The 27,368-nt window shown below is 39.0% G+C and overlaps 1 protein-coding gene across 1 annotated transcript; it reads left to right on the top strand.

Moving 5' to 3' along the window:
- LOC309384831 (intestinal mucin-like protein) lies at nucleotides 1–27,302 on the top strand. Its single transcript, XM_081938645.1, has 20 exons — nucleotides 1–493; nucleotides 1,049–1,132; nucleotides 2,771–3,036; nucleotides 4,600–4,768; nucleotides 5,737–5,987; nucleotides 7,088–7,271; nucleotides 8,426–8,687; nucleotides 9,928–10,106; nucleotides 11,156–11,225; nucleotides 15,604–15,704; nucleotides 16,147–16,178; nucleotides 18,115–18,289; nucleotides 19,911–20,012; nucleotides 22,505–22,548; nucleotides 23,095–23,217; nucleotides 23,313–23,408; nucleotides 24,506–24,622; nucleotides 25,561–25,609; nucleotides 26,224–26,335; nucleotides 26,638–27,302. Exons 1-20 carry the CDS (start codon nucleotides 472–474, stop codon nucleotides 26,813–26,815), a joined length of 2,616 nt encoding a protein of 871 aa, XP_081794771.1. The 5' UTR covers nucleotides 1–471; the 3' UTR covers nucleotides 26,816–27,302.
- Nucleotides 27,303–27,368: the final 66 nt, after the last annotated feature.

Here is a 27,368-nt window from a genome sequence, read left to right as displayed (position 1 = left end):
ACAACAAAACCAGTCACTTCTGGAATTATCTCCACTGCATCCACCACTAGTCCAAGCACACCCCTGGTGTCTACAAGTGCAGGTGTCACAACAGGAAAGCAAACAACCACTACTCTCCCTACTCCACCAACAACAAAACCAGTCACTTCTGGAATTATCTCCACTGCATCGACCACCAGTCCAAGCACACCCCTGGTGTCTACAAGTGCAGGTGTCACAACAGGAAAGCAAACAATCACTATTGTCCCTACTCCACCAACAACAAAACTAGTCACTTCTGGAATTATCTCCACTGCATCCACCACTAGTCCAAGCACACCCCTGGTGTCTACAAGTGCAGGTGTCACAACAGGAAAGCAAACAACCACTACTCTCCCTACTCCACCAACAACAAAAGCAGTCACTTCTGGAGTAACAACAGGAAAGCAGATAACCACAACTCTTTCTCCTCCAGTGTCAACTCTTGCCTCTATGAGTCTAGGAGTATCAACCGGTAAGTAAACAACTACAAAGCTTTCTATTCCTAATAAATATTCTGTCAAATACTTATTTTAAGACACCAAAAACAGAGAGAAGAGAGCAATAGAGTATATCATGTCAATTCCATTATTATCTTACATGTTCTCAGCAAGACATTGAAGGCCCATTTTTCAATGCATATTTATCAATTCAGCTGTTGTAGCAATTTATCTATTTTAATGGGAAATTGTATTTGCTCCCATGTTTTAAGGAAACAACTTCTTCATTCACGTTTGCTTAATTGATATTACAATATGTGGCCTCGGGCTGAATTTTTCTGACAGTACTTTCAATAAGTATGGATTTGAGGTAGTCAGTAGTGAATGACTCTCCTAAGTATAAGGCTCTTGTCCAAAGTGTGGTTGCAGAATTTTTGAGTTAACTATGATTTTTGTAGGGATAGGAAGTTTTTCTCTTGCCATAATTTTTGAAGGGCAGTATTAAATTTTGGTAGTACAGTTTCAGTTGATATCAAACTCATATCATTTCGTTACTTCTATGTAATTTTTTGTGTCTTTGTCATTATCAGGTTCCACACTAGCAACTACTTTAAGCAGAGCAACTCCATGTTTCTGCCATGTATCCGGAACTCCTGATTCTTTATTTTCTCCAGGTGAGTTTCATTCAGAAATTCCTTTTACTATAGATATATTTACAGCTCACCCTTCCACATATGTACACTATATTTTTCGACTGCTTTATCTGGGGAAGGCTGTTTTGCTGAGAAGCTAATGAAAATGCTGTCATTTGTTCAGGCATTTAATATTTTATTATTATATAATGCATCTGAAAGCATCGGTTCCTATTTTGAATGCTTAATTTAGGATAAGGATATTGGTCCTTCAAGATTCATTACCATATGCTAGTCATTCCTTTTATGGGGAGAGCAATGTATAGTTTGCAACTCTGCTCCCCAGCATTTGGATCATGAGTTCTGTTTCTTTCCAGGATCCTCAGGCTTGAGATAGACAAGGGTATAAATTCTATTTTCAGACATTTTTCTTATTCTCCCAGTTTGTATAATATGGATGATTTTTGTGAACATTTCTGTTAATATGTGCCTTTTGATGAGCATTTTTCCTAGAGACTGAATTGTTTTATATCCTGATGGGGAAACCTTTTTCTTAATAAGTGTGTGTTAATTTTCAATTATCAATAATTTTGCTTAATATTTTAAAACTATTGATTTTGGCTTGCATATAGTCTCTTATTCCCCTTTAGATTCAGGAAATTTTGCAGTTGGATGGAATAAATTATTTATCCATCTCTGTCTGGCACCATTTGAGGCTAGACAAGGAAAAGGAATGGTTATTGATACTCATGCTAGTCAGTCTCTCTCTCTCTCTCTCTCTCTCTCTCTCTCTCTCTCTCTCTCTCTCTCTCCTCCCTCTCCCCCCTCCCCCCTCTCTCTTGACACTTGCTCATTATAAATCATGAACGCTCATCCACGGTTTTTGGGGCGTAACACCCACTAAAAAACAATGGGCCTCCATTCAAAAAACCCATCCTGAATTACTTTTAATGATAACTTCTTTGATGCTTATACCAGGGACGTGCGGTCAGGGGAGGCAGGGGAGGCAGAGCCTCACCTCTCTTTATGAAATAATAGTATATAATATTATATACTATATATATATATATATATATAATATTATAATATTATATACAGCCGTCCGGCCGCGCCCAGGAGCTGCGGAGGCAGAAATGTTGTCAGCGCTCCCGGATGACGAAGCCACAAAAGCGACTGGGGAACGACGAGAACCTTCCTGCCTCTGCTGGACTTCGCGCGCTCCTCAAGGAGCGCACGAAGTCCAGCAGAGGCAGGAAGGTTCTCGTCGTTCCCCAGTCGCTTTCGAGGACTGCGGAGCGTGAGCCGGCGGAGCATGCTCAGGAAGGCGGGGAATGGGATCACGTGTGCTGGAGGCTGAGGCAGCCTCAGCCTCCAGCACACGTGGTCCCATTCCCCTCCTTCCTGAGCATGCTCCGCCAGCTCACGCTCCGTAGTCCTCGAAAGCAACTGGGGAACGACGAGAACCTTCCTGCCTCTGCTGGCCTCACCAGCCATAAACCTCACCGCACATCACTGGCTTATACAATATACCAGATTTACTTCTACATAAACTCGATTAGAAGACATGTTGCAATCATAAAACATAATGTTGAATTACACATACATTTAACATTTAATTATGTGTCTGAGTTCATAGCATTTGTGCATGCTGCTTTTTAATTTATTGATTCTTTTAAACAGGGGACATAATATATAATAAAACTGATAGTTCTGGATGCCGTTTTACTGCAATCTGTGATGCAAATTGTGAAATTAAGAGGTATCCAGTATTCTGCCCTACAACAACTCCCCATCCAGTTACAACCACAGGAACATTACCGATTCTCAGTTCTACTACTTCTGCTCCACCAACTAAACCACACACTTCCCCAACTCCCACAAGAACTCAGGAAATCATTTCCTCAACTTCTACACCATATTGCCTTAATGTGGATCCACCTAGAAAGGTAATGTGATTTTTAATGCACTCCCGATATAATTTTCTATTAATTAGGATGAAATATGACATTTACAAGACTTGCATTGGGAATTTATACTAATGGGGCACAACTCGCTAAAAGTTTTTTGGAGTTTTAAATCTGGGGTGATAACATGAAGTCCCCAAACACCTTCTTGTATTTCCCAAAGCTCACTCTGACTACATCTACTGTTTGCCCTGTACTTGACCTGGAAAACAAAATGCAAAGTGTCACATAAGCTCTAAAAACAAATTGAACAAAAGAAACATGTCAACTCATAAGGCATTCTTGGCCTGCTCTTGAGTTGCCATAGGCAGGAAGGGGGAGCTGCCATGACCAGAAGCACATTCCACACATACCTTTCTCCAGATTGTATCCCAGGTTACCAGAGCCAGCTGGAGAGGCATGTTTTCTACAACCCATGAAAATACTCCATTGGAGAATGTTATTTATGACACACCCTGGGAGGAGGGAGGAAACAGGGTCATGATTGGGCCATAAATCACGTGGGGCAGAGCTAACTCTACTCGGGTACGTGCTGACATGTTGCTCCTAATAAATAACTGGATTTATTTTGAAACTTGGCTCGAGGCCCATGAATTAATTAGGGCATCTATCAGAACCCTGACAAAAGAACCTCCTGCAAGTCTCTTTGGAAAGAAAAACAACAGATGTTGACCATGGAATGTGGAGGCCCATGTTCAAATTCCCAGTTGTAACTTTTTTTCTTACTGCAAACATGGATCCATAAAATGAAGTCTTTGTGCTTTCAAGATTCCTATTGGTCTCACTTTCTGAAAGGGTGATCTGCTTTAGAACCAGTACTGATCTGTTTTAACATTTTGCAGTAAGCTGTATTTACATCCAGTGACAAACATTGACAGAGATGTCAGCATTTCAAAAAGTGCACTGCCAACTACTATATCACCAGAAAGAGAAAGAAGGATGATGTTATGGGGATAGCACTCAGCGCTCTTCTTTATTGTGTTATAGTCCTTGGGTGGGAAGAACTAGCTACAGTGATTCTTCCTTTACACTCAGGTCTTTATTTTAGCCCCATCTTCCTTAGCATAGCTCTCATAGTTCCGAGCAAGAGTCTTTCACAGTCCTGGAGGCAGAAGATTGAATAGAGTTCTGTATATGCAGAGCATGTCTTTTTTTACTCAACTTATAGTATCTCCCTGGACACATTCATGCAATTTTCCTGGCAACACTATGGAAATAATTTGCCATTGCACTTTTGTTGTGATTTTTTAAATTCTTTTTCCAGTCTAGTTTAAAGCCTAGGATTTCTTAGTAGTTATTCATACAGCTACTAAGCAAACCTTTACCTGATTATCTTATGAGGCCAGACAAAATTAACTGGCTGCTCCATGGTGGCACTCTTTGTTTCTCAAATGGTATTATTTCTGCACTTTGGAAAGATCCCCATTTGCTTCCCAAATAGGATTGGTCCCCATTGCTCCCTAATTGACATTACCTCTTTCTTTCTTTGTTTGTTTTTAATGAGGTCAATAATTTTAGAATAATGTTCTCTTGTTTACCTCCCAGTATAATGAAACATGGATGTTTAGTAATTGCACTAACGCAACATGTGAGGGGAACAACCGAATTGTTCTGATACCGCTCCCACCACCTGAGAAGAAAACCTGTGCCAATGGACTTGAACCAAAGAAAATAGTGGATAAAGATGGTTGCATAGAACGCTATGAATGTGAATGTAAGCAAAATAGATTACAGTATAAAACTCATATTACAAAGGAGTAAGCTATGTCAGGTTTAACTACACTACCTTTATGCAACTACTTGTAGCATTCCAGCTTTGGTTTCTGGAATAAAAAATGATGTGCATATATATATCACCTGTAGTCGGGATGGTGAACCTACGGCACACATGCCACAGGTGGCAAGCGGAGCCATTTGGAGCTGAGTTCGCCCTTTTTTAAAGCCATTTTTCACCCTCCCCAGGCTCCAGAGGCTTTATAGGAGCCTGAGGAGGGTGAAAAGAGCCTCCCCCCCCTGGGAGGCCCTCCAGAGGCTTCATGAGCTTCCCTGAAGCCTCCAGAGCACAAAAAACCTATGGGCAAAACAGAAGTCCGGGGATGGACTTTCGGTTTGCTCAGAGGGTTGTTTTGAGCGCTCCGGAGGCTTCAGGGACCTTCAGGAGGCTTCCCTGAAGTCTCCAGAGCAGTCAAAACGACCCTCCAAGCAAACCGAAAGTCACTTCCGGTTTGCTAGGAGAGTCATTTTGAGCGCTCCAAAGGCTTCAGGGAAGCCTCCTGAAGGTCCCTGAAGCCTTCGGAGGGCCTCTGGGGGGGCAGGAGGGGCTGTTTTCACCCTCTCCAGGCTCCTATAAAGCCCCTGGAGTATGGGGAGGGCGAAAAAAGCATGCAAAAAATGGGGGTTCATGCCTGTAGTGCACGCATTGCATTATGGGTGCGGCACACCTGCACACCACCCTCCTGCGCTCCCCTCACTTATGGCACGCAAGCCAAAAAAGGTTCGCCATCGCTGACCTATAGCATCAGCCAAGTTATGATTTATTCACTTTTCCATGGTTACTAGACAGCTCTGTAGTCCTTCAAATGTCATGGTTACTAATTCTTTCAGTGGTGAATTAAATATCCTTTGTTAAAATTTCTGAAAATTGCATGCCTAAATGTGTACCTTTTAAAATTTTTCTCATAGGTATCTGTAAGGGTTGGGACCATTATAATTTTATGACTTTTGACGGCACTTCTTACACTTTTCATGGCAATTGCACTTATATCTTGGTGAAAGAGATTGTGAATAAATTTGGAAACCTCCGTATTTTGCTTGACAATGCCTTCTGTGATGTAGCTGATAATCAATCCTGTTCCAGATCCCTGATTATATATTACAACTCTATGGAAGTCCGACTAGTTAGTGAAATGCATGAAGGAGTGAGAGTTAACGAGGTAAAGTGTCTAAGCTTTTAGAAATAATAATGTTTTAACCAAATAGAGAAAGCTATGGCTATGTTAAGACAATATTGCAAAATAGTTGTTGAATCATATTGTTATCATGAGAAAAGAATTTGTGTTTTTTAATGTTGAGCTATCTTTAGGACAGACCAACTACTCTAACTTTAATCTTGAATTAAAGTTTATTTACAGTGTGATGTTTCCCCATGCAAATACATTTCATAAAGTTCAGATAAATATCTTCCTAGAAACAATGTCATTAGGCCACACCGTGGGAGAATTAGAAGCTCCCAGATAACTCACAGAGCCACATAGGGATGAAAGGGTGGAACAGAAACTGTTGTAATAGCTAAGTCCAGGCTACAACTAAACACCATTTTAAACTGAAGCCATTTCCCATGTAAACAGATGACTACCAAATCATAACACTGCCCTTTGGAAAAGATGTTTGATAGGGACAGAAGAGCATTCACACATCTAGCCCTTCATATTCTAGTTGCCCATTGATTAGGTCCCTGCAGAAGCTACAAGCCTGAACAGTTCAGCCAGCTGTACTTTACTCAGGGAAATTTTTTTTAAATTGCCAATTATGTATGGTTGCAATTTCAAACAGTTGGACATCGCTGTATCAGACAGATGGAAAAACACGCATATGGGAAACAAAAGGAGAGGGAGGGAGGGAGGGAGGGAGGGAGATACCATGTATGTATACACATACACATATACAAATAGTTTTTTTCCCTTCTTTCTCTTATTATTATGGTTAATCTTCAATTTGATTCACAGTCTGGGACTGGTAAAAACTTAACAGTTCTAACCAATGACCTAAGAGCTGTTAAGGTAATGCCTCGATATTCAGGCAGTTCCGAGTAAGTCAGAATATTATTGTTGTTATTATTTGAATGTTAGCTTGAACAGTATTTTGGGGGAAAGGCAGGTTACAGCAAACACATTTTTAAAAAAATTCTAAAAGGCAGCAGAACATAAGTATCATAGAAGCAATGGAACTAAAATGCATTAGAATGGCGTAAGGTAAATTGTTCAGATTTATATTGCAGTATGCTCTTCAACCTCCTTTATCCTGATGTTTCTAGATCTTTTTTGGCAATGAGTCTGCCCCAAACGGTTTTGTCAAAGATGGCATTTTGGTTACTAGATTTGGTTTGACCATGATGATTGAAATACCTGAGATCAATAGTTTTATTTCCTTCAATGGTTTCGTCTTCTTTATTATTCTTCCACATGAACTCTTTCAAGACAACACAGAGGGACAGTGTGGTAAGTAACAAGAATAAATAAAATATTTCAGCACTTTCTCTTCAAGGAGGTACCTTCAAAAGAAATGAATGAATATGTGACTATGTCCACTATTTTAAAAATCAATATCAAAATAAAGTTTAGTAGTAAGTTGATGTTTAGCGGTCAGAATATTTGTCTTTCAAACTCTTTGCATTTCCATTTCTAAAAGAATTCAAAGTTCCTGCTACCTATATCTATCTAGCTGAATCAGAGGCTTGATTCAGTTCAGAAATAAAAATGCCTTCAAGGTGGGCTAGCTTTCAATAATTTCATTCATGCAGACTGGCTAACCAGTGTTACGGAAATGGTTTCTCACAAGTTTTTCCTGGGATATTTCTCACTTTTCCAGCATTTTTCACAAACAGCGTTGGAGTTCTCAGGTGGTTTTCCATCTAGTTTCTAATCAGGTTTGACCCAGTTTAGGTTGTGAAACAAGCCATGTAGGCTAGGTGATGACACTTTCTAAGTGACTTGATATAAAGCAGCAGTGTCAAACTCAATTTCATTGAGGGACGCATCAGGGTTATGCTTGACCTATGGGGGCCACAATGGGTGTGGCCAGGGTGGGCATCGCCATCTTGATGTCATGTGTCAGGGGTGCTTGTGATGGCCCAAGCAGTCTGCCAGCGAAAAAAGGCTTCCAATCTCGGTTTTCAGCTGGGACGGTGTCCTGCAACTCTCTGCCAGCATAAACAGGGAGGGCTGCGAGCTCTGTTTCCACTGGCAGAGGGTTGCAGGAGGCCGTCCCAGCTGAAAACAGAGATTGGGGGGTCCGTGTTCACTGGCAGAAGTACCATGGGTCAGTCCTTTGCTGTTTCCAGGGCAACCCCAAGGGCCAATTCTAACCACTCCGGGGCCAGATCCTAGCCACAGGCCTTGAGTTTGACACCCCTGATATAAAGCAAATTCACCCACACATATACAAATAGACACAAATACTGATGTGAGCCATCATTCACAGTGTGTGTGTGTGCTTGTATGTTATAGAAATGTGCCCATATTATATCATTATTTCTTATTATGGAAATAGGAAATCCATCCCACCATCCAAATGTTATTCCAAGTGGGCATGCTGAATATTCATACAACTTGTATTTTTAGCCTACTTATGATTCACCTCTTTTTATTCTTAGGGAGCTGTTCAAATGACCAATCAGATGATTGTCGCAAGCCCAATGGACAGAAAGCTTCCTCCTGCTCAGATATGGCAATCTACTGGCAAGTGCCTGATATCAATAAGCCCTACTGTCAGGTGGAGCCAACAACACCTCCTATAATGAGCACAACTGCACTAGTGGAGACTACACCAACAACAACAACAACAACAACAACACCAACACCAACACCAACACCCTGCAGCTCTCCATCACCTTTGTGCGAGCTGATTATAAGCGAGTAAGTGAAACTCAGCTTTTGCAAACATATCCTCTTTTATCTCTAGCACAACAAATTCTAGAGAGCTTCCCAGAAAACATTGGAGGCCCATCAAATATAAAGTTACTTTGAATAGCAGTGACAGGACCTGAACATACGTCATATGAAAGATTGCATGCACAAGCACACATCTATATTCATTTATAGGCAGAAACATTTACTAGCATGTGCCACAAAATTGCTTAAGAGTCAGGTTCCCTGCTTCATTGTAATTCTGCCATAATGAAGACTAACCCTAACCCTAAATATATTTATCCATGTAGTGGGGATGAATTGAATTACCCTTCTCATCTTTTCATCTTTCCTACTATCTTTCCTATTGGTATCTTATGATTTATCACTTGTTGTTTGTATTTTATGATTTATGATTTATGACCTAAAGGTGCTTTTCAAGGGGCAACTGGATTTTCTTGTTTCTCTTTGAAGATGTTTGACTTCTCATCCAAGAGTCTTTGAAGAAAAACCAGAAAGTCCAGTTGCCTCTTGAAAAAGCACTTTTGGAATAACCATAACCTGAATGACTGAGAATCTCCATTCACAGTGTATCTATGGCTTAGCACTTTGTGTGTACACTCATAATTTATGTACCAGAGACAAATTCCTTGTGTGTCCAATCACACTTGGCCAATAAAGAATATTCCAACTTGTCCTGTATCAACCCATCAAATAATTGTCTACAAGCTACTCCTATTCGCAAATTCTATTCACTCATCAAGCCTTTCTCTATTATTTCCCTTGTTTCTCAGCAGCCTATCACTTATCTGGCACAATGATAGGAAAGGGAGCTTCACCAGCAGAATAGCAGTTCTTCTTGGTGATCTGGGCATTAGCTGATTATTGAGCTAGGAAGCAGCAGTTCTAACTGTAGTCCAGATGGGAGGCTATCTCAGTCCATAACCAATCCTTGGGCCATGAATGGTCTCCCCAACTATACATAGACTTTCTATAGCAATATTATGATATCTCACAGAATTAGGAATTGCTTTGTATTATTTACCAGCTATTCAAATGATCTTCAGATTTCTTATATATCAGATAGAATAGTAGTCTAGGAATATGACCTAGCAGTGCAGAATCAGAATTTTTATATGCTTCATATCATGTCTTGCCACAATGCTTATTCTTTTAGTTGTACCTTCACCATGAAAAAAAAAAGCTTGCTTAATTGATATTGTTTTAATTTCATCTCCTGGTTTTTAAGTATTTTTGCAGATTGCCATAAAGTTCTGTCTCCAAGAAACTTCTATGACAAATGCATCCATGAAACATGTCAGCCTTCCAACGATTCCTTGAGTTGCTTATACATTGAAATGTATGCCTCTCTTTGCACGTCTAATGGAGCTTGTGCTGACTGGAGGAACAAAACTGAAGGGAAATGCCGTAAGTAGAGAATGAAGTGTTTCTGCTTCTGTTAGAAGACCAAGAGTCAACCATACAAACTGAACAACAAGGTGACATGGGCAAACATTACTTCATCTTGTATCCCAATCATTTTTCAGACTTTATTATTGTTTTTAAAAGATTGAAAAGCAAATGCAAGGTAGCAGGAAATGTATAAAGCACTAGGAAGAAAAGGAATGGATTCCATTTCTTGGAAGTTGCACTTAGAACATAAGCTTTAGCTCATTCTTCATTGTATTCCAGTCTTCAGATATATCTGCTCTCTCGTATCAGTCTTTCTGTTCTTCTAGAACGGGGGTGGAGAACTATGTCTCCTTTATGATTTTTGGACTTTAACTCCAAGAATTCCTAAGCCAACCATGCTAACTGAGAAATACTGGACAAAAATACTGGACAAAATTGCTTATTAATTCACTAAATTGTTATCACTCTTATTTTTGTCCTTTGTTTCACAACAGAAATGTTTTTACAATAATGAAATGAAAAGCAGATTTGGTTGGGGGGGGGGTATCCTAAAAACTGCAAAGTTTCTGAAAATATTCTAAATATAATTTTTTCAAGATCTGTTTTAAACAGCTCGGAAACAAATCCAAAGATGTTATTTCTGTTACATACAATGTTTTTTTTTTCCTTTTGCAATTAAAATTAATTAATTAACAACTGCAAGTTCTTCAGGACGTAAATGTTTTCCAAAAGAAAGAAGTTGCCCTTCCACCCCATGAACGTATAAATACTTAAGATTCAGTCCTCAAAACTTAATAGAAAGCGCTCTTCGTGGAATAACATGGGGATTTGACTCTTTTCTTCAAGGGAAAAATAGAGGAAGAAAGATAAATAACAAGAAAAGTTAAAAGCTCTCTTTTCTCCCCTTGATTCTCCAAAACGTTTGAAATCACTTGTAGATGTTTTACTGGTTTTGTTGTTCTACAAAACGGAGAAGGAGGTTGTGTAGGTACCATATACTTTCCCCCCTTATTGGACTCATTATCTTTGCCTGTTTATAATGTGTTTTATTTTCTCATTTACAGCCTATCATTGCCCAAAAGACAAGGTGTATGCTCCTTGTGCCCCTATTCATCCACGAAGCTGTGAAAATGGGTAAGAAAAACATAATAATAATAATAATAATAATAATAATAATAATAATAATAACAACAACAACAACAACAACAATAATAATGTCTGCGAAAAATGTTCAAACTTTTTACAAGGATATTGGCAAAGTCAGTATTCAGTCATCTGATGGAAAACAGTTTCTATCCAGTAGAACAAAAAGGAAATTATAAAAAATCAAGAGGAACAAAAGACCAGCTGCTCATAGACAAAATGGTACTAAAAATGCAAAACGAAGAAAAACAAATTTAAATATGGCGTGGATTGATTACAATAAGGCTTTGACTCATTACCCCATAGCTGGATTAACACCTGTTTGAAAAACTTTGGAATCAGCAAAAATATCTGTACATTTTTGAAAGCAAATATGCAAAAATAGAAAACAGTTAAAACAACAAATGGAGAGAACATTGGTGAAGTCAACATCATTTTGAAGAAGGTGAACTGTGGATACGAACTTGCAAAGAAAGGACTGAAAATTTCACACTTGGTGTACATGGATGATTTGAAGCTGTTTGGTAAAACAAAAGCTGAACTGAATTTATTAATTGAAAGCACAAAAGAATTTAGCCAAGACATTGGTATGCAGTTTGGAATTGACAAATGTACAACAATGGCAACCAAGGAAGGCAAGTTCCTAGAAAATGATGGAATACAACTTGAGCATGAAGAAATGATAAAGGCAGTAACACCAGAAGAAGGCTACAAGTACTTGGGGATTTTAGAGGCCTCTGACTTAATGCATAATAAAGTCAAGGAATTAACCTCAGCCAAGTACATTCGATGAATTCGCAAGATATTAAAGTCCAAACTGAGTGGAGGAAACATCATAAAAGCCATAAATACCTGGGCTATACCTGTAATTTGATACTTTGCAGGGATAATTGACTGGACCCAGATGGAGTTAGACAATTTGGACAGAAAAACAAGGAAGCTTATGACAACGAATCATGCTTTGCACCCTAAAAGTGATGTTGACCGATTGTATCTACCAAGAGCAGAGGGTGGTCGAGGACTCCTACAAGTAAAGCAGACTGTGGAAGAAGAAAGACGCAGCTTGAATGATTATATCCAGAAAAGTGAAGAACCAGTGATTAAGGAAGTAAATAAAGGAGGCCTTTTGAAGACAACTAAGTTAAAAGCTGAATATAAGAAAGAAGTAATTGAGAAGCGAGCTGAAAATTGGAAAAGCAAAGCTATGCATGGCCAATACTTGAAAAGTATTGAAGGCAAAGCTGACCAAAAACTAAGTTGGAACTCGTTAAGATCAGGAGTATTGAAAAAAGCAACAGAAGGCTTTATCTTGGCAGCTCAAGAACAAGCCTTAGCCACAAACTGCCAGAAGGCAAAAATTCAACATGTTACCACCAACAGCAAATGTCGCCTCTGTAATGAGAAAGATGAGACAGTCGACCACTTGATCAGCAAGTGCAGCAAAATTTCACAAACTGACTACCTACAACACCATGACCGCGTTGCTAAGATTATTCACTGGAAATTGTGCCAAAGGTTTGGATTTGAGTACAGGCAAAAACCACTGGGATCATCAGGTTGGGAAGGTTTTAGAGAATGAGAAAGGCAAAATCTTGTGGGACTTCAGAATCCAGACTGACAGGCACTTGGCCTACAACACACCAGGCATAACAATAATTGAAAAGAAAAACAGTATGGTTCATTGACATTGCAATACCTGGTGATGCACGAATTGAAGATAAACAGCAAGAAAAAATCACAAAATACCGGGACTTGCAAATTGAGGTTGAGCGACTGTGGGAAAAGAAATCATGTGTTGTCCCAATTGTAATTGGAGCCCTTGGAGCAATACCTAATGGGCTACCTCGCTATTTGAAAACTCTAAATTTACCTGATTTGAACATTCTGACTCTACAAAAAATCACCCTCCTTGGAACAACTTATATCCTCCAACGTTACCTTAACAGTTCCTAGGTCCTTGGTTAGGACTCGAGCTGTTGAGCTACCAACCAGCCCCAAAGGCTGTGAATCTCACCAAAGATTAACATAATAATAATAATAATAATAATAATAATAATAATAATAATAATAATAATAATAATAATAATAATAATAGAAGAAGAAGAAGAAGAAGAAGAAGAAGAAGAAGAAGAAGAAGAAGAAGAAGAAGAAGAAGAAGAAGAAGAAGAAGAAACTGTTGACCACATACTCAGCTGCTGTAAAAAAATTGCGCAGACTGATTATAAATTGCGGCACAATTCAGTAGCATAAATGATCCACTGGAATTTGTGCAAAAATTATAATATTAAAACAACAACAAACTGGTGGGAACATAAGCCTGAAAAAGTCACCGAAAATCAGATGGTCAAGATCCTGTGGGATTTTTGTATACAAACAGACAAAATACTAGCGCATAACACGTCAGACATCACACTGGTTGAGAAAAAGAAGGTTACAATCATAGACACCAGGTGATAGCAGGGTCAACGAGAAGGAACATGAAAAAGTCACGAAATACCAGGACTTAAAAATTGAAATTCAACGATTATGGCACAAACCAGCAGTGGTAATTCCAGTGGTAATCGGCACACTGGGTGCTATTCCAAAAGCACTGGAATTACATTTAAAACAGTTAAAACTTGACAAAATCACAATCAGTCAAATGCAAAAAGCTGCACTGCTTGGAACTGCACGTATATTACGAAAATACGTTACGACGTCCTAGGCCCCTGGGCAGGGCCCGACTAGTAATCAATGCCAAATCCGGCGAAACAATTGGCCGCTGTGGTACAAAATAATAATAATAATAATAATAATAATAATAATAATAATAATAATAATAATAATAATAATAATAATAATAATAATAATAATAATAATGGTATATTAATTCCTTTATCAAGCACACTTTTTATTTCTTTCAATAGGAAATGTGACTTGATGGAATATTATGAATTTAAACCTGTGTGACATAATGACAATTTATGTATTAATTAGAAAAAAGTTATTTTAAACATTTTTATCTATGTAATGATGTATGAGAAAAATTAAAGTTTATGTGAACTAACATTTCATTTAGTTCATACAATGAGATTACACCTTGCTCATCTTCTACACTACTGCATATCTGTTACTGTATTATGTAATTACCTTCTGGAATTTTTTTTAGTTATTTTTATTATTTATTAATTTATTCAATTTGGATGTCACCCAATTCTAACATAGCCCTGCTTTTTCATATTTCTGCTTGAGTCTGGAGGGGAAAAAACTCTGCTTTTTAAAGAGTTGCATGACATCTAATATTTGGATACCTTAAAGCAGTTGCTCGCCAGAAATCCTGAAAAATTGGACTCTTTTAAGAAATTCCAGAAAAATCCTAAGGTTGTGTAAGCTGCAAACTTTATTTGTGAGAGGCACTCAAATATTCTAGAAAGGAAGCTCTTTGATAAGTCATCTCCATGTGCTTTATTTGAGAGCATGATTCAGACTCCATCTGTCTTAACTTTCATATTTGAGAGAGATTTAAAATGCTAAAAATTGATATTTGAAGTATCTAATTTTGAATAATTATTAAATGAAGAGTAAGCAACAAGAATGGCCATTTCTGAGTCTCATTTCTACATTCAGACCTCCTATCATTAAAGCAGAAAAAATAAGCCAATCCAAAGTACATAGGGAATATGCATGGCCTTTAAGTTTGAAGATGCTCAAAGATCCCTGCATCAAAAGATTAGATCCTAATGGAGATGATTTTTCAGAAGACACATACAGGTAGTCCTCAACTTACAACAGTTTGTTTAGTGTCTGTTCAAAGTTATAACGGCACTGAACAAAGTGACTCATGTCTGTTTTTCACACTTATCATCATTGCAGCATCCCCATGGTCACATGATGTAAATTTGGACATTTGGCAATTGCCTTGTGTTTATCATGGTTGCAGTGTCCCAGGATCATGTGATCACCTTTTGTGACCTTCTGACAAGCAAACTCAATGAGGAAGTCAGAATTAACAACTACAGTGATTGACTTAAACAATTCTGACAAGGAAGACTCTGCCCAGAAATGGCATCCTGGACCACTCAAGCATTTCCCTGCTTTGGCTGGACAAATGGCTGACTGCTAGAAGCTGGGAAAGGAATGACATAGAATTAGCCGTGAAAGTGCCAATTTTCTTTTATGCTTGAAGAACTAAAAACATGATTTTTGTGGGGATTTTTTTTTTTTTTTGCATCTCTTCATGATGTGCTTTTCAAACATTTAATTTCAAAATGGAATACACCATATTAATCTGTCTGGCAACTATTTTATTGCTGAAAAGTGAGCAGGAATGTTTATATGTAATACTACAAAAAATATTTCAACAATACACAATTTTCTCCATGTCTTGCAGAGTAGCGCATGGCCTGAATGACCATGTTGCTGAACAATGCGTTTGCCCAGAGGGCTCAATCTTGTTCAGTTCTTTCAGTGGCATCTGTGTTCCAGAATGTGGTAAGTTTCTCTTTTCATTATGAATAGTGATGACCCACTGGTTACTGAAGCATGCAATATACTGATAATAGGAAGAATCATTTTTATATCTGGCAGTTGGGAAGAACAATCCTATGGTTTGGGAGGGAAAGATGGTGTTTTCAACTTTGCTTTTCCAAGGAAATTAAGTACACCAGCTCTTATTGCCATAGTTTTTTCATAACTGGTTTCAATCCAGTAAAAGAGAATATTTGTAGCTCACGGTTGAAATGAGGGGTCCTTGGTGCTCTCTGAGTTTGCTTGCTTTCTTGTAAATGTTTCATTACCCAAACTAGGTAACATCATCAGTACAATGTTCAGAATTCCAAGCTTAATGCATCTGGATGCTTCCATGTTGAAAGAGAATGTACTATATTATCTGAGCAAATGACATCTGTGTGAATTTTTCACTTTTTTTAAATAGGTTGTGTGGGACCAGATGGATCCCCAAAACCGGTAAGTAGTTCATACAGAATGCTATGTCATCATGAACCCAGGGTACATCACTAGAAAAGGACATCATGTCACTTTGGATTGAAGATGGGAGACCATTTCACTTAGAGACACCAAACGGGATGATCTGTCAGTGGAGGTACAGGCAGAGTCAAAACACGTGCCCATAAGTTGTTCTTAGAAGAGCAAGATTAAACTAAATGAGAATTCAGACTATACTTGGAAAGCACCTTGTAGAAAAAAACAACTCTAACTAAAATATCAAATTGAGGGAGCCAGTTTGGTGTAATGGTTAAGGTTCTGGCCTAGAAACCAAAAGACTGTCGATTCTAGTCCCACTTTAGGCATGCAAAACTGGCCATGAATTTAGACTAGTCACTTTCTCTGAGCTCACCTCACCTGGTTGTTGTTTTTGGGAAAATATGAGGAGGAAGGAGTATTGGTATGTGAAAAAAGCAGGATTAAAAAAAATCAGTGCTAACTACAATTAATGTCCGCTAGTATTAAGTTTATATTTATCAAACAGAACACTTGAAATGGTGCATACTTAATTTATTATAGTTTCCTATGGTTTGTAACTTTAGAGCCCTTCTTAGCCATTAAATAAAATCACCATGAAGTAAATCTCTTCCAAATTTTAAGGAACAATTCAGCAGGCAGTGACGTGCAGTCAGGGGAGGCAGGGGAGGCGGAGCCTCACCGCTCTCATCATGAAAAAAAAATTACTCCGGGAAGCCGTGAAAGTGGCTGGGAGAGGCGCGCGGCTTGGTTTAGCCTCCCTGGACATCTCAGCAGCAGCCCCAAGTATGCCGATCTCGCCTTTTTTTGCCTCGGGCGAGCCCGGGATCCTTGCAAGGGAAATGGGACCACGTGTGCAAGAGGCTCCTCAGCTCCAGCCTCAATCAGCGTAGCCGCGGTCCCCTTCATGTTGATTTAGGAAGGAGAGGAATGGAACCACGTGTGCAGGGAAAGGGAATCACAGCTGCGCTAATCTGAGGCTGTGCGCTGCTGAGGAGCCGCTTGCACACATTTTCCCATTCCCCTTGCAAGGATCGTGGGCTCGCCAGATGCAAAAAATGCCTAGGTAACAAAGTCAGTGCTAGAGGCGGGGGGGAGGAGGAGAAAGGAGAAGTTTCTCTTCTCAGAAATGTCTTTTCAGTGGAGCTGCGGCAGCCTGCCTGCCTCTTTCTGACATTTCTGAGAAGAGAAACTTCTCCTTTCTCCTCCTTCTCCCTGCCCATTCCCTTCTAGCACTGATGATGTTACCTAGGCATTTTTTGCATCTGGCGAGCCCGCGATCCTTGCAAGGGGAATGGGACCACGCGTTCAGGCGGCTCCTCAGCTCCAACCTCAATCAGCGTAGCCGCGGTCCCCTTCATGTTGATTTAGGAAGGAGAGGAATGGAACCACGTGTGCAGGGAAAGGGAATCACAGCTGCGCTAATCTGAGACTGTGCGCTGCTGAGGAGCCGCTTGCACACATTTTCCCATTCCCTTTGAAAGGATCGTGGGCTCGCCAGATGCAAAAAATGCCTAGGTAACAACGTCAGTGCTAGAGGCGGGGGGGGGGGGTGGAGGAGAAAGGAGAAGTTTCTCTTCTCAGAAATGTCTTTTCAGTGGAGCTGCGGCAGCCTGCCTGCCTCTTTCTGACATTTCTGAGAAAAGAAACTTCTCTGTTTGGGCTGCGCCCGTGCGTTCGGAGCAACCACGCGGTTTGATGACGTCACCAGCCCCACCAGTCATGAGCAACCACGCGGTTTGATGATGTCACCAGCCTCACCAGTCATAAACATCACCGCACGTCACTGTCAGCAGGTATATCTGACATAACGAAAAGCCAAGTAATTGCTCCTTCTTAAGTACACTGTTGGTCCAAGTGATAGGTTTAAAACTTATAGTTATCATTGTGTCCCTGTTAATCTGACTTTTCTTTACAACAGCCTGGTAGCAAATGGAAGAGCAACTGTAATGAATGTACATGTGACCCTTTGACTCTCAGCGTACAATGTAAGCCACAGGACTGCCCATCAACAATCCAAGATTGTAAGGAGGAAGGACACATGCCCATCTCTGTGCTAAATCCAGATGATCAATGCTGCCCCGAAATAAGATGTGGTATGCATTATTTGTTTATCTATCTATAATACCAAAAGGGTTGTGAAGCTCTGTTGTGTTCTCTCACACACACACCTGTATCCATATACCGCTTTAATATATTACAGGCTCCACAAACACCACCACAACTTCTGTTGCCCTCTGGTGGTGCTATGATTGCTTGGAACTACAAGGGCTGTGGCCCAGGGAACCTTCAGACCCAAAAGTCTGAGAAAAGGATATCAGGGTGTTGCCCAGTCAAGGTCTAAAAAGATATAATACAATACAATACAAAATACAATACAATACAATACAATACAATACAATGTACTGATCATATAAGAAATGATCAGTGAAAACTTCAGGCTTGCTTGAAGGTGGAATTCATACACACACACACACACACACACTATGTGGAATGACCTTGAGAGGCAAGCCAGCCAAGGGAAGGATCAATTAAATTGCCTGCAGCAAGAATGTGAACAGGGCAAGTCCCTCCCTAGTTTTGGAGGCTATAAAGGAAGTAATTTCAGACTTGCAAGATTCTGTGATTGTAATTTTTCAATAAAGTAAAATTAGCTCTTCTTATCATGTTTTCTGGCTGGCTGACACACACGGCCCCCTTTACCAGAACTTTCGAGACTAAACAGGCTTATTTGCTTGTGGTCGCTGAATCTTCCACATAGCCAGCACCCTTTGACTTTGAAAGAAGAGAGGGGAGGCATTGTTATGCCTAGAAAACACAGGCATTTCAACTTTCTGCCACCATTTATCTTTGAAGTATCGTGGTGAACAATGATCCAAAGCTATTGCAATTCCTGGAAACAGAAACAAGAGAAGTAATAATTGAGTCTTTAAATGTTAATGTTAACTATGTTTCCATTAGAGAAAAATTGGATTGCCTGACACTTTTGAGAGAGACAGACAGACAGACAGACAGACAGAGAGACAGACAGTAACAGGGATAGTAAATGAACACTCAAAAGACAACTAAATTACTAGTCCACATATTTGATATATAGGAGAGAGAACAACCTTTGGAGGTTCAGACACCCTGTATTCTTTACATACTAGAACTATATGCTTTAGATAGAGTTTTAGGCAGAAAACTAGAAATTGGGAAATATTCTTTTCCTCATTTCCTATAGGATCAAGGTTATGTGCACCTAATACTCTAGGGCCATGATGGCGAACCTATGATACATGTCTGGAAATAGGCCTGTTTCCGGCCTTCAGAGGGCCTCCCTGTGCATGCGCGTGCAACCCCACTGTTTCCGGCCTTCAGAGGGCCTCTGGAGCCTGGGGAAGGCTGTTTTCGCCCTTCCGGAGGCTCGAGAAAAGCCCCTCCCCAGCATGGTGCAGGAGGCTGAGTAGGCCCGGGTGGGGTTGCATGCGCATGCACAGGGAGTGTCACGTGCGCATGCGCAGGAAGCGGGGTGCATGGAATAGTGGGTGTGGGCACACGCACACACACGATTTTGGCACACAAGGACAAAAAGGTTAGCCATCACTGCACTAGGGTCTACATGTTCTGATATCACACCAGAATTATAGATCAGATAGCCGTTATCCCAAGAAGCCAGGCAAGTCCAATTGTTTCAGGCCTTGTTCAGTTTTTTCTTCCTGTTGATCTATTCCACAGTATGCAACACCAGTATGTGCTCCAACGAAAAGAAGGTTTGTAAACCCGGAGAGCACGTAGCCTCAGTCTCTTTTGGTCGATGCTGTGCCACCATTACTTGTGGTAAGTTCAAACTTGCTGAGATATATAATATATATATTATAGCCTAAGGCAGGGGTGTCAAACTCAAGGCCCAGGGGCCAGATCTAGCCCACGGGGTGCTTATATCTGGCCTATAGGACCGCCCTGGAAATAGCAAAGGACCAGCCCACGGTGCTTCTGCCAGTGAAAACGGAACTCAGGAGGGCTGCGTGCTGCCCTCCTGAGCTCCATTTTCACTGGCAGAGGGTTGCAGAATGCCATCACAGCCGAAAATGAAGCTCAGGAGCCTGTTTTTGCTAGTAAAGTGCTTGGGCCACCACGGGTGCCCCCCCACCCCCGCGACATGAGTGGCATCATCCACCCTGCCCTCCTAAGGTCAAACACAACCCTGATGTGGCCCTCAATGAAATCAAGTTTGACACCTCTGGTCTAAGGGAAAAACAGCCATAACCAGGGGAATTGTAGATGAGATGAAATAACATGACAATATGTAGGATGGATCTATTCCTAACTTTGGTTTCTATTTGTTTTTTTATCTCATAACAAACTTTAAAGAATGGGAATTTAGGGTAGCTATAGAAATCATTATTTAAGCATAACAGAAGCTGCTTTGTGCTGTAGATTTGAAGTTGTATCGCAATAGCATCTCCTGCCTTAATATTTCACCTAATCTAATTATTAATAGCAAGTCTGATAAAACTGTGAAATTCCCATTCAAATCTTCATTCTGCCATAAAGACTGACAGTTCATATATTCACTGAATTGGGGGGATCTAAATCAGAGGAGATTCACCCAGGATTCCATCATGAGTAGTTTAGTCTAATCACTATATATGTGCCTTATCTATCCCAGAAGGTTGTTTGCTACTTTAAGCTTCTTGGAGGGAAGCAATATAAAAGTCATAAATAAAATGAAATAAAAATAACTTTGTATATAAAGTATTCGGCTATCTTCTTACAATTAGTTATACCTGACTAATTAAATAGTATTAAATAGTCAGTGTTAAATAGTCAAACTGGGAGGTTCAGACTGTCCCAGTAGCTGCTGATACAGTTCTACAGAGGAATTATTGAGTCTGTCATTTGTACCTCTAGAACTGTCTGGCTTGGTACAGCAACTAAACAGGACAGATACAGACTCCAACGGATACTTAGGACTGCAGAAAAACCCATTGCAAGCAGCCTGCTTTCCATGGAGGAATTGTATATTGCACAAGCCAGAAAGAGGGCTGGGAAAATATCTACAGATCCCTCAAATCCTGGGCATAAAATGTTTCAACTCCTTCCTTTGGGATGCTTTGTTATAGGGCAGCGATGGCAACCTTTTTTTGCTCGCGTTGCCATGGGGGGCAGCGCAGGGGGGGGTCATGCGTGGGCATGCCGCACCCATAATGCAACGTGCGACCCATAGGTTCACCATCCTGGCTATAGGGCATTGCATGCCAAAACAGCTAGAAATAGGAAGTTTTTCCCCTTGTGTCATCACTCTGCTGACCATTAATCCTCACTATATTTCTGATGTCTCTTTACCCATGTTGTGTGGCTGTATTATTATTATTACAGCGGCCAGTTGTTTCGCCGGATTTGGCATTGATTACTAGTCGGGCCCCACCCAGGGGCCCAGGACGTCTAACGTATTTTCGTAATATACGTGCAGATCCAAGCAGTGCAGCTTTTTGCATTTGACTGATGGTGATTTTGTCAAGTTTTAACTGTTTTAAATGTAATTCCAGTGCTTTTGGAATAGCACCCAGTGTGCCAACTACCACTGGAATTACCACTGCTGGTTTGTGCCATGATAGTTGAATTTCAATTTTTAAGTCCTAATATTTCACGATTTTTTCATGTTCCTTCTCGTTGACCCTGCTATCACCTGGTATTGCAATGTCTATGATTGTAACCTTATTTTTCTCAACCAGTGTGATGTCTGGTGTGTTATGCGCCAGTATTTTGTCCGTTTGTATACGAAAATCCCATAGGATCTTGACCATCTGATTTTCGGTGACTTTTTCAGGCTTATGTTTCCACCAGTTTGTTGTTGTTTTAATATTATAATTTTTGCACCAATTCCAGTGGAATTATTATTATTAATTATTATTATTATTTATTGTTATTATTATTATTATTATTATTATTATTATTATTATTATTATTATTATTATTATTATTATTATTATTGTTATTGTTGTTGTTGTTGTTATTATTATTATTATTATTATTATTATTATTATTATTATTATTATTATATTATCATCTTCTTCTTTCTCATCTTTACTATCCCCCCTTATTGGTATCATCATCATTATTATTACTCTGTTGCTTGACATGTACACTGAGAGTTTCTGTACTGGAGACAAATTCCTTGTGTGTCCAATCACTCTTGGCCAAATAAAGTATTGTAATTCTAATTCTACTATTCTAATTCTATTAAATTCTTTTATTTTAAATATTAATTTTAAATCTGAATATTCTTTCCCATTATACTTTAAATAATTGGTGTTTTCTGTTTTTAGAAACAACAGAAAAAGTCTGTTTGGTTAATGGAAAAAATTATGAGGTAAAAAAACTAGTATTTATTATTCATGTATGTGAATAAAACTGTTTTCTACATGTTCAATTATAAATCAAAGGTTTAGCATGAAGATCCATATTGTATTCTGGATTTCACCATCCCTGTCAGGGAAAGGGTTCTTTAGTTGAACAGTAGGGAATGCACAAAAGGAGAGATATCTGTGAGGGAGACTCCAGATATCACGATGGTATTTACGATGGCAGTCAAAGCCTTTTAAGTCTATAAAAAATAATATTTGTAGCTCAGGGTTGAAATGTGGGATCCTTGGTACTCTATGAGTTGGGTTGTTTTCTTGTGGATATTAACGTACAATAACAAATAAAAGTAAAAAGCAAAAGCAAAGAAAAAGGGACTAGGACCATAGCTTCAGAGCTGCTCACCCACTGACATTCTTATATAGATTCCTATTTAATATGCGCCATTTCTCCTTATCACCTTACATGTCTAATGCTATATATAGGCTTAGTTACATTAAACACAAATGCTGCTTTTACCCTAATGAGAATTATATAGAATTATATTTTTTCCCAGCCTGGAATGATCGTTCCTGGTAAACCCTGTGAAACGTGCATCTGTAGTTCTGTTAAAGACCCTGTTACTAAGAGAAATGTTGTGGAATGTAAGCCAGTTACCTGCAATACAGATTGTCCCATGGTAAGAACAAGTCTTTCCTGCCTAAATGTAGCTTAACTGGAGTTTTACAGGAGGCTATCTCTCCATCGGTATTAATTCCTACTGTCTGTTAACAGGGTCACGAGTACCAAATAAAACCCGGTGAATGTTGTGGAAACTGCATCCAAGTGGCTTGCATCGTCACCATTAATGGCACTGCTGAGTTACTAGAGGTAGTATCTTCTCATTCGTATTGTGCACAAGTGAAATAATAGGGTATTCATGCGCTTTTGCTAATCAATCTGAACTCCTTTTCAAACTGTAACACTGCATTTTAATGCCTACTTTCCTCATAGCACTAGCAGATGAGAGCTGAAGTATCCAAATACTGTAAGCTGTTAAAATGTGAATAGGACTCAGCATGCTTTCCTCCTAATATATTGAACTATATTTCATCATCTCCAATCTACAAGACGGGTAGCAATTGTAAGATAGGAAAACTGGACTAAACTGAAAACAAGTAGTCCCCAATATATGACCACAATTGGAACAGGAACTTCTGTTACTAAGTGATATAGTCATTAGGCAAAACATCATGTGACTGTACCATTTAGTAAGAGCAGTTCCAATAGTCCAGGTTGCAATCATCAGGACAGGACAGTGCTGTTGATAGGCAAGGACTTCACACTTCTGTTGTGCTGTGCTTGACTTCACTTCTGTCTTATCTTCTCTCCCATTTCTGCCCTTTGGGAACCCTGCGCCATATACCCCTGCTGCTCCCCAGTGCCCCAGCCCACAGCTGATCTTTGCTGTCTTTTTATCTCCTGCTGGTGGCCCTGAACCCAAGTGCTGGACAAGGGTGCAGTTCTGAGATGCATGCAGTGAGAGCAGTGGCCCTTCATCTCCCAGGCACAGTCAGGGAGGAGGCAGCAGGATGCAAGGCGAAGAGCCAGTGGTGGCCTCCTGAGAGAAAGGACTATGTGGGAGGTGTCATTTGGAGTGGTGGCAGAAGAAAGAAGGAGAAAGATGGTGGAGAAAGAGGTGGGAGGTACTCTGCAGTCCATGTTGCACTGGTAGAAAACCAGCCATTCACAAAAGCACCTAGGCACTGCCACGTAGGATATCTTGAACAGCACCTGAGGCCATGCTGGGTGGGGAATTCTAGAAGTTGAAGTCCATACTGTACATTTTAAAGTTCCTGAGGTTGAGAAACGCTGATCCAGGCATATTAAGAACTTTGGCTTATAATTTTCTATTATAAAGTTTACAATTAAAATAACAGTCCTCTCTCATACTCTTTCTCCTAATTTACAAAAAAAAAAAAAACCAGCCTGGGCGGACAAAACCGGGTAACTGTAGTCAGTACAAATGTGAACCAAAGAACAATGCGCTCGTTGTGGTTGAGACTAGAGAATCGTGCCCTATCTTTGATCCAGACTGCAGTCCTGTAAGTTTTCTGTCAATTTTTATTTATTCTTTTTTTATTTATGGTTTACATTTCTTGAATATAATGAATATGGTTTTTTTAAAATCAAAATCATACCAAAGATCCATATCAAATAGTCAGGATCAACATCCATTGTTCAAGATTGAGATTAATGTTATTGATTACTCCTTCTTATTCATAAACATTGAATAACTAACAGTTGCCTCCTATACAATAAAGTTGTGGGTCAATTTATTTGTTCAGCAAGGAGAAATGGTGGTGACTAAAGTTAGGAGCATGTCCCATCCCTCATCATCTGGCTCACAATACATTCAGAATGAAAATATTCATATATTCAGTACGCAAATGTTTTTTTTTTAAACTTGTAAGTATAATTGGATGAGCAGGGTTATCAAGCTTTCCACATTTAGAAACTCTGAGGTAACAACTTGTGTTTCTTTAAGTACCAATCTTATCCACATTATAATCTGGATTAATTTCTGGAATCCCTATTATTTTCTGGAAGAAGAGTAGAGGTCACACACTTGGATGAATTGAATTGAAACTAGCTGGGTTTTTCTCATTTTTTATCACTCGTGAACTATGGTGTTCTTTAGGATTTTTTTTAAATAGAATGTGGTGTTCTTCAATGAAAAATCATAAAATGCTTTTGTTAGTAAAAATGTATCTATTCGCTGAAATCATTGTTCTTTTACAGAGATAAAGAAATAATGCATTTTCCCATAAGCAGTAACATATAACTCATAATCAATTCATAACTTTCTGGTTTTGATTCTCCTCCTTAGAAACATTGAATAATGATAGATTGAAGCATTTTGTTATGTAGGTATTGAAGTTTGAAGGAAATTAACACCCCATACTAGATATATCTAATTTTACTGTACATCAAGATGTGATATTGATTAAAATAATAACACAAACTTTCTTTGTTGTCAAAGGATCACACTGAATTGACTCACAATGGCTGCTGCAAGATATGCAAAGAGAGTAAGTAAACAAAAAATTAAAAATCCATAATTCCTAAGGTCTTTATTAATACATTTGATAAACATTACCTCTACCTCATTTAAATTTATGAATCAAAATGTTGAAGAGGGCAGGCTAAGAACTGAATCTTCTGCTATATCATTAGAGACAAATTGTCTCCTGAGATTCCTAAAAAAAAAATTCTCCCATTTCTTTTTGCTTATATCTTACATGTAATGGACCATCAGGTCAGCAAAACCTAGTCTGTTTTATGATACACATCTTGTACACTTCTCTTAAGTAATACTCCAATGTTATCAATTCTTGAATTCCTGAGAGTGAAAAATGAAGGCTTTGTGAGCTTGTGTAACATTTATCATTAGTAGTAGTGGGTTGAGCAAATGGCAATATCTGGCATACCTTATCTGGACTAAAAAGCTAAGTGGGAAAATACATGATTAACATATGAATGAGCAGCACTAGGGAATTCCAAAGTTGTAGGAGAGATTGAGAAGATCAAAAAATAACTTGGAAGGAAACAAATGGTAGATTATTTCATTAATCAGCAACCACAACAGTGAATGTGAAGACTAAGTGAAAAGTACAATATTTCCTTTTTACCTTTCATTTTCTAGCACCAAACTGCAAGCCATACAAGAATCAAACTCTAATCCGTGAAAATGAATGTGTATCTTCTGAAACTGTGGAATTGACTTACTGTGAAGGAATGTGTCCAAGCTCTTCAGTGTAAGTGACAAGGAGGCCTATCCTACTCTTACCTATTCATTCTTCTACTGGATAGTGTAATATTCATAAAATATCAGCTTCATGGAGACAAGAGCCCCTTTCAATTTACCAGTTGATTATGTTGAATTGTTTTGATGATTGGGTGGCCATGTGCATTTTTAATCATTCTGACCAACTATTTGTTGGAGTTTTTAAACTCTACAGTAACCCCCAGGACTGATTTGAGATGGATTATGTAAAAATGCATGTAATTAGTTATATTTTACCAAAAAGTATCTAACTTTTTTTCTCCACCTGGACAGGTATTCCCAAAAGGAAAAGACATTTCAGCTTAACTGCAGTTGTTGCCAAGAGTTCAAGAGCCATAAAAAAGAAGTAACCTTAACATGTCTGAATGGCACAACCATCATTTATGACTATTTATATGTGGATGAGTGTAAGTGCAAAGCTGGATGCAACTCCGAAGCCCCAATCAGCTAAAAGAAGGAGAAAAAATATTATTTTTCTTAGTCCAAGATAAATCCAACAATCAATCGTCAGAAATCAGTCATCATTCACTGCTACTTTGGATCTCTGCTTGTGTCCTTGAACCAAATATTTTTGTTGGCCAGTTGCTTAATCAAATTAATGTCCTTTTTCATGTAAAAAAATTGCATTCATTCTGGCAAACTCTTTTAAACATAAGAGCATTCTCATTGGAAGGTATTTCTCTTTGGAAAATCTTCCAAGTATTCCTAACATAATGATAGAAATGTATAACATTATAATGTAGAAAATTAAATTCTTATATGTCCATGCTTCTCTTGCTTTTCTGATTTTTTTTGGGAGGACGGCAGGGGTTACAAGTCTTTAAACAACATAACATAATCTGCAGGCATACATCTCTGAATAGCACTAATGCACATATTAAACTTGCTTTCCCGTTTAATTCTGCTTTTTTGAGATTAATAAACAATACTTAAACAAGTTCAGATGGTATAAATGTTGTTTTCATTCATCCAACTACTGACATCCGTTAAAGTCAAACTATCAC

This window comes from Natrix helvetica (genome assembly GCF_964273705.1).
Source record: "Natrix helvetica genome assembly, chromosome: 1".
NCBI classification, from domain to species: domain Eukaryota; kingdom Metazoa; phylum Chordata; class Lepidosauria; order Squamata; family Natricidae; genus Natrix; species Natrix helvetica.
The sequence above is the reverse complement of the archived record's forward strand: the minus strand, read 5'-3'. Positions and strand labels throughout refer to the sequence as shown.

Coding starts and splice junctions, on each gene's coding strand:
- LOC309384831 (XM_081938645.1), top strand. CDS start 472: ATGAGTCTAGGAGTATCAACCG. Junction 10,107..11,155: donor CAAAACTGAAGGGAAATGCC/GTAAGTAGAGAA, acceptor TCTCATTTACAG/CCTATCATTGCCCAAAAGAC. Junction 11,226..15,603: donor CCACGAAGCTGTGAAAATGG/GTAAGAAAAACA, acceptor CATGTCTTGCAG/AGTAGCGCATGGCCTGAATG.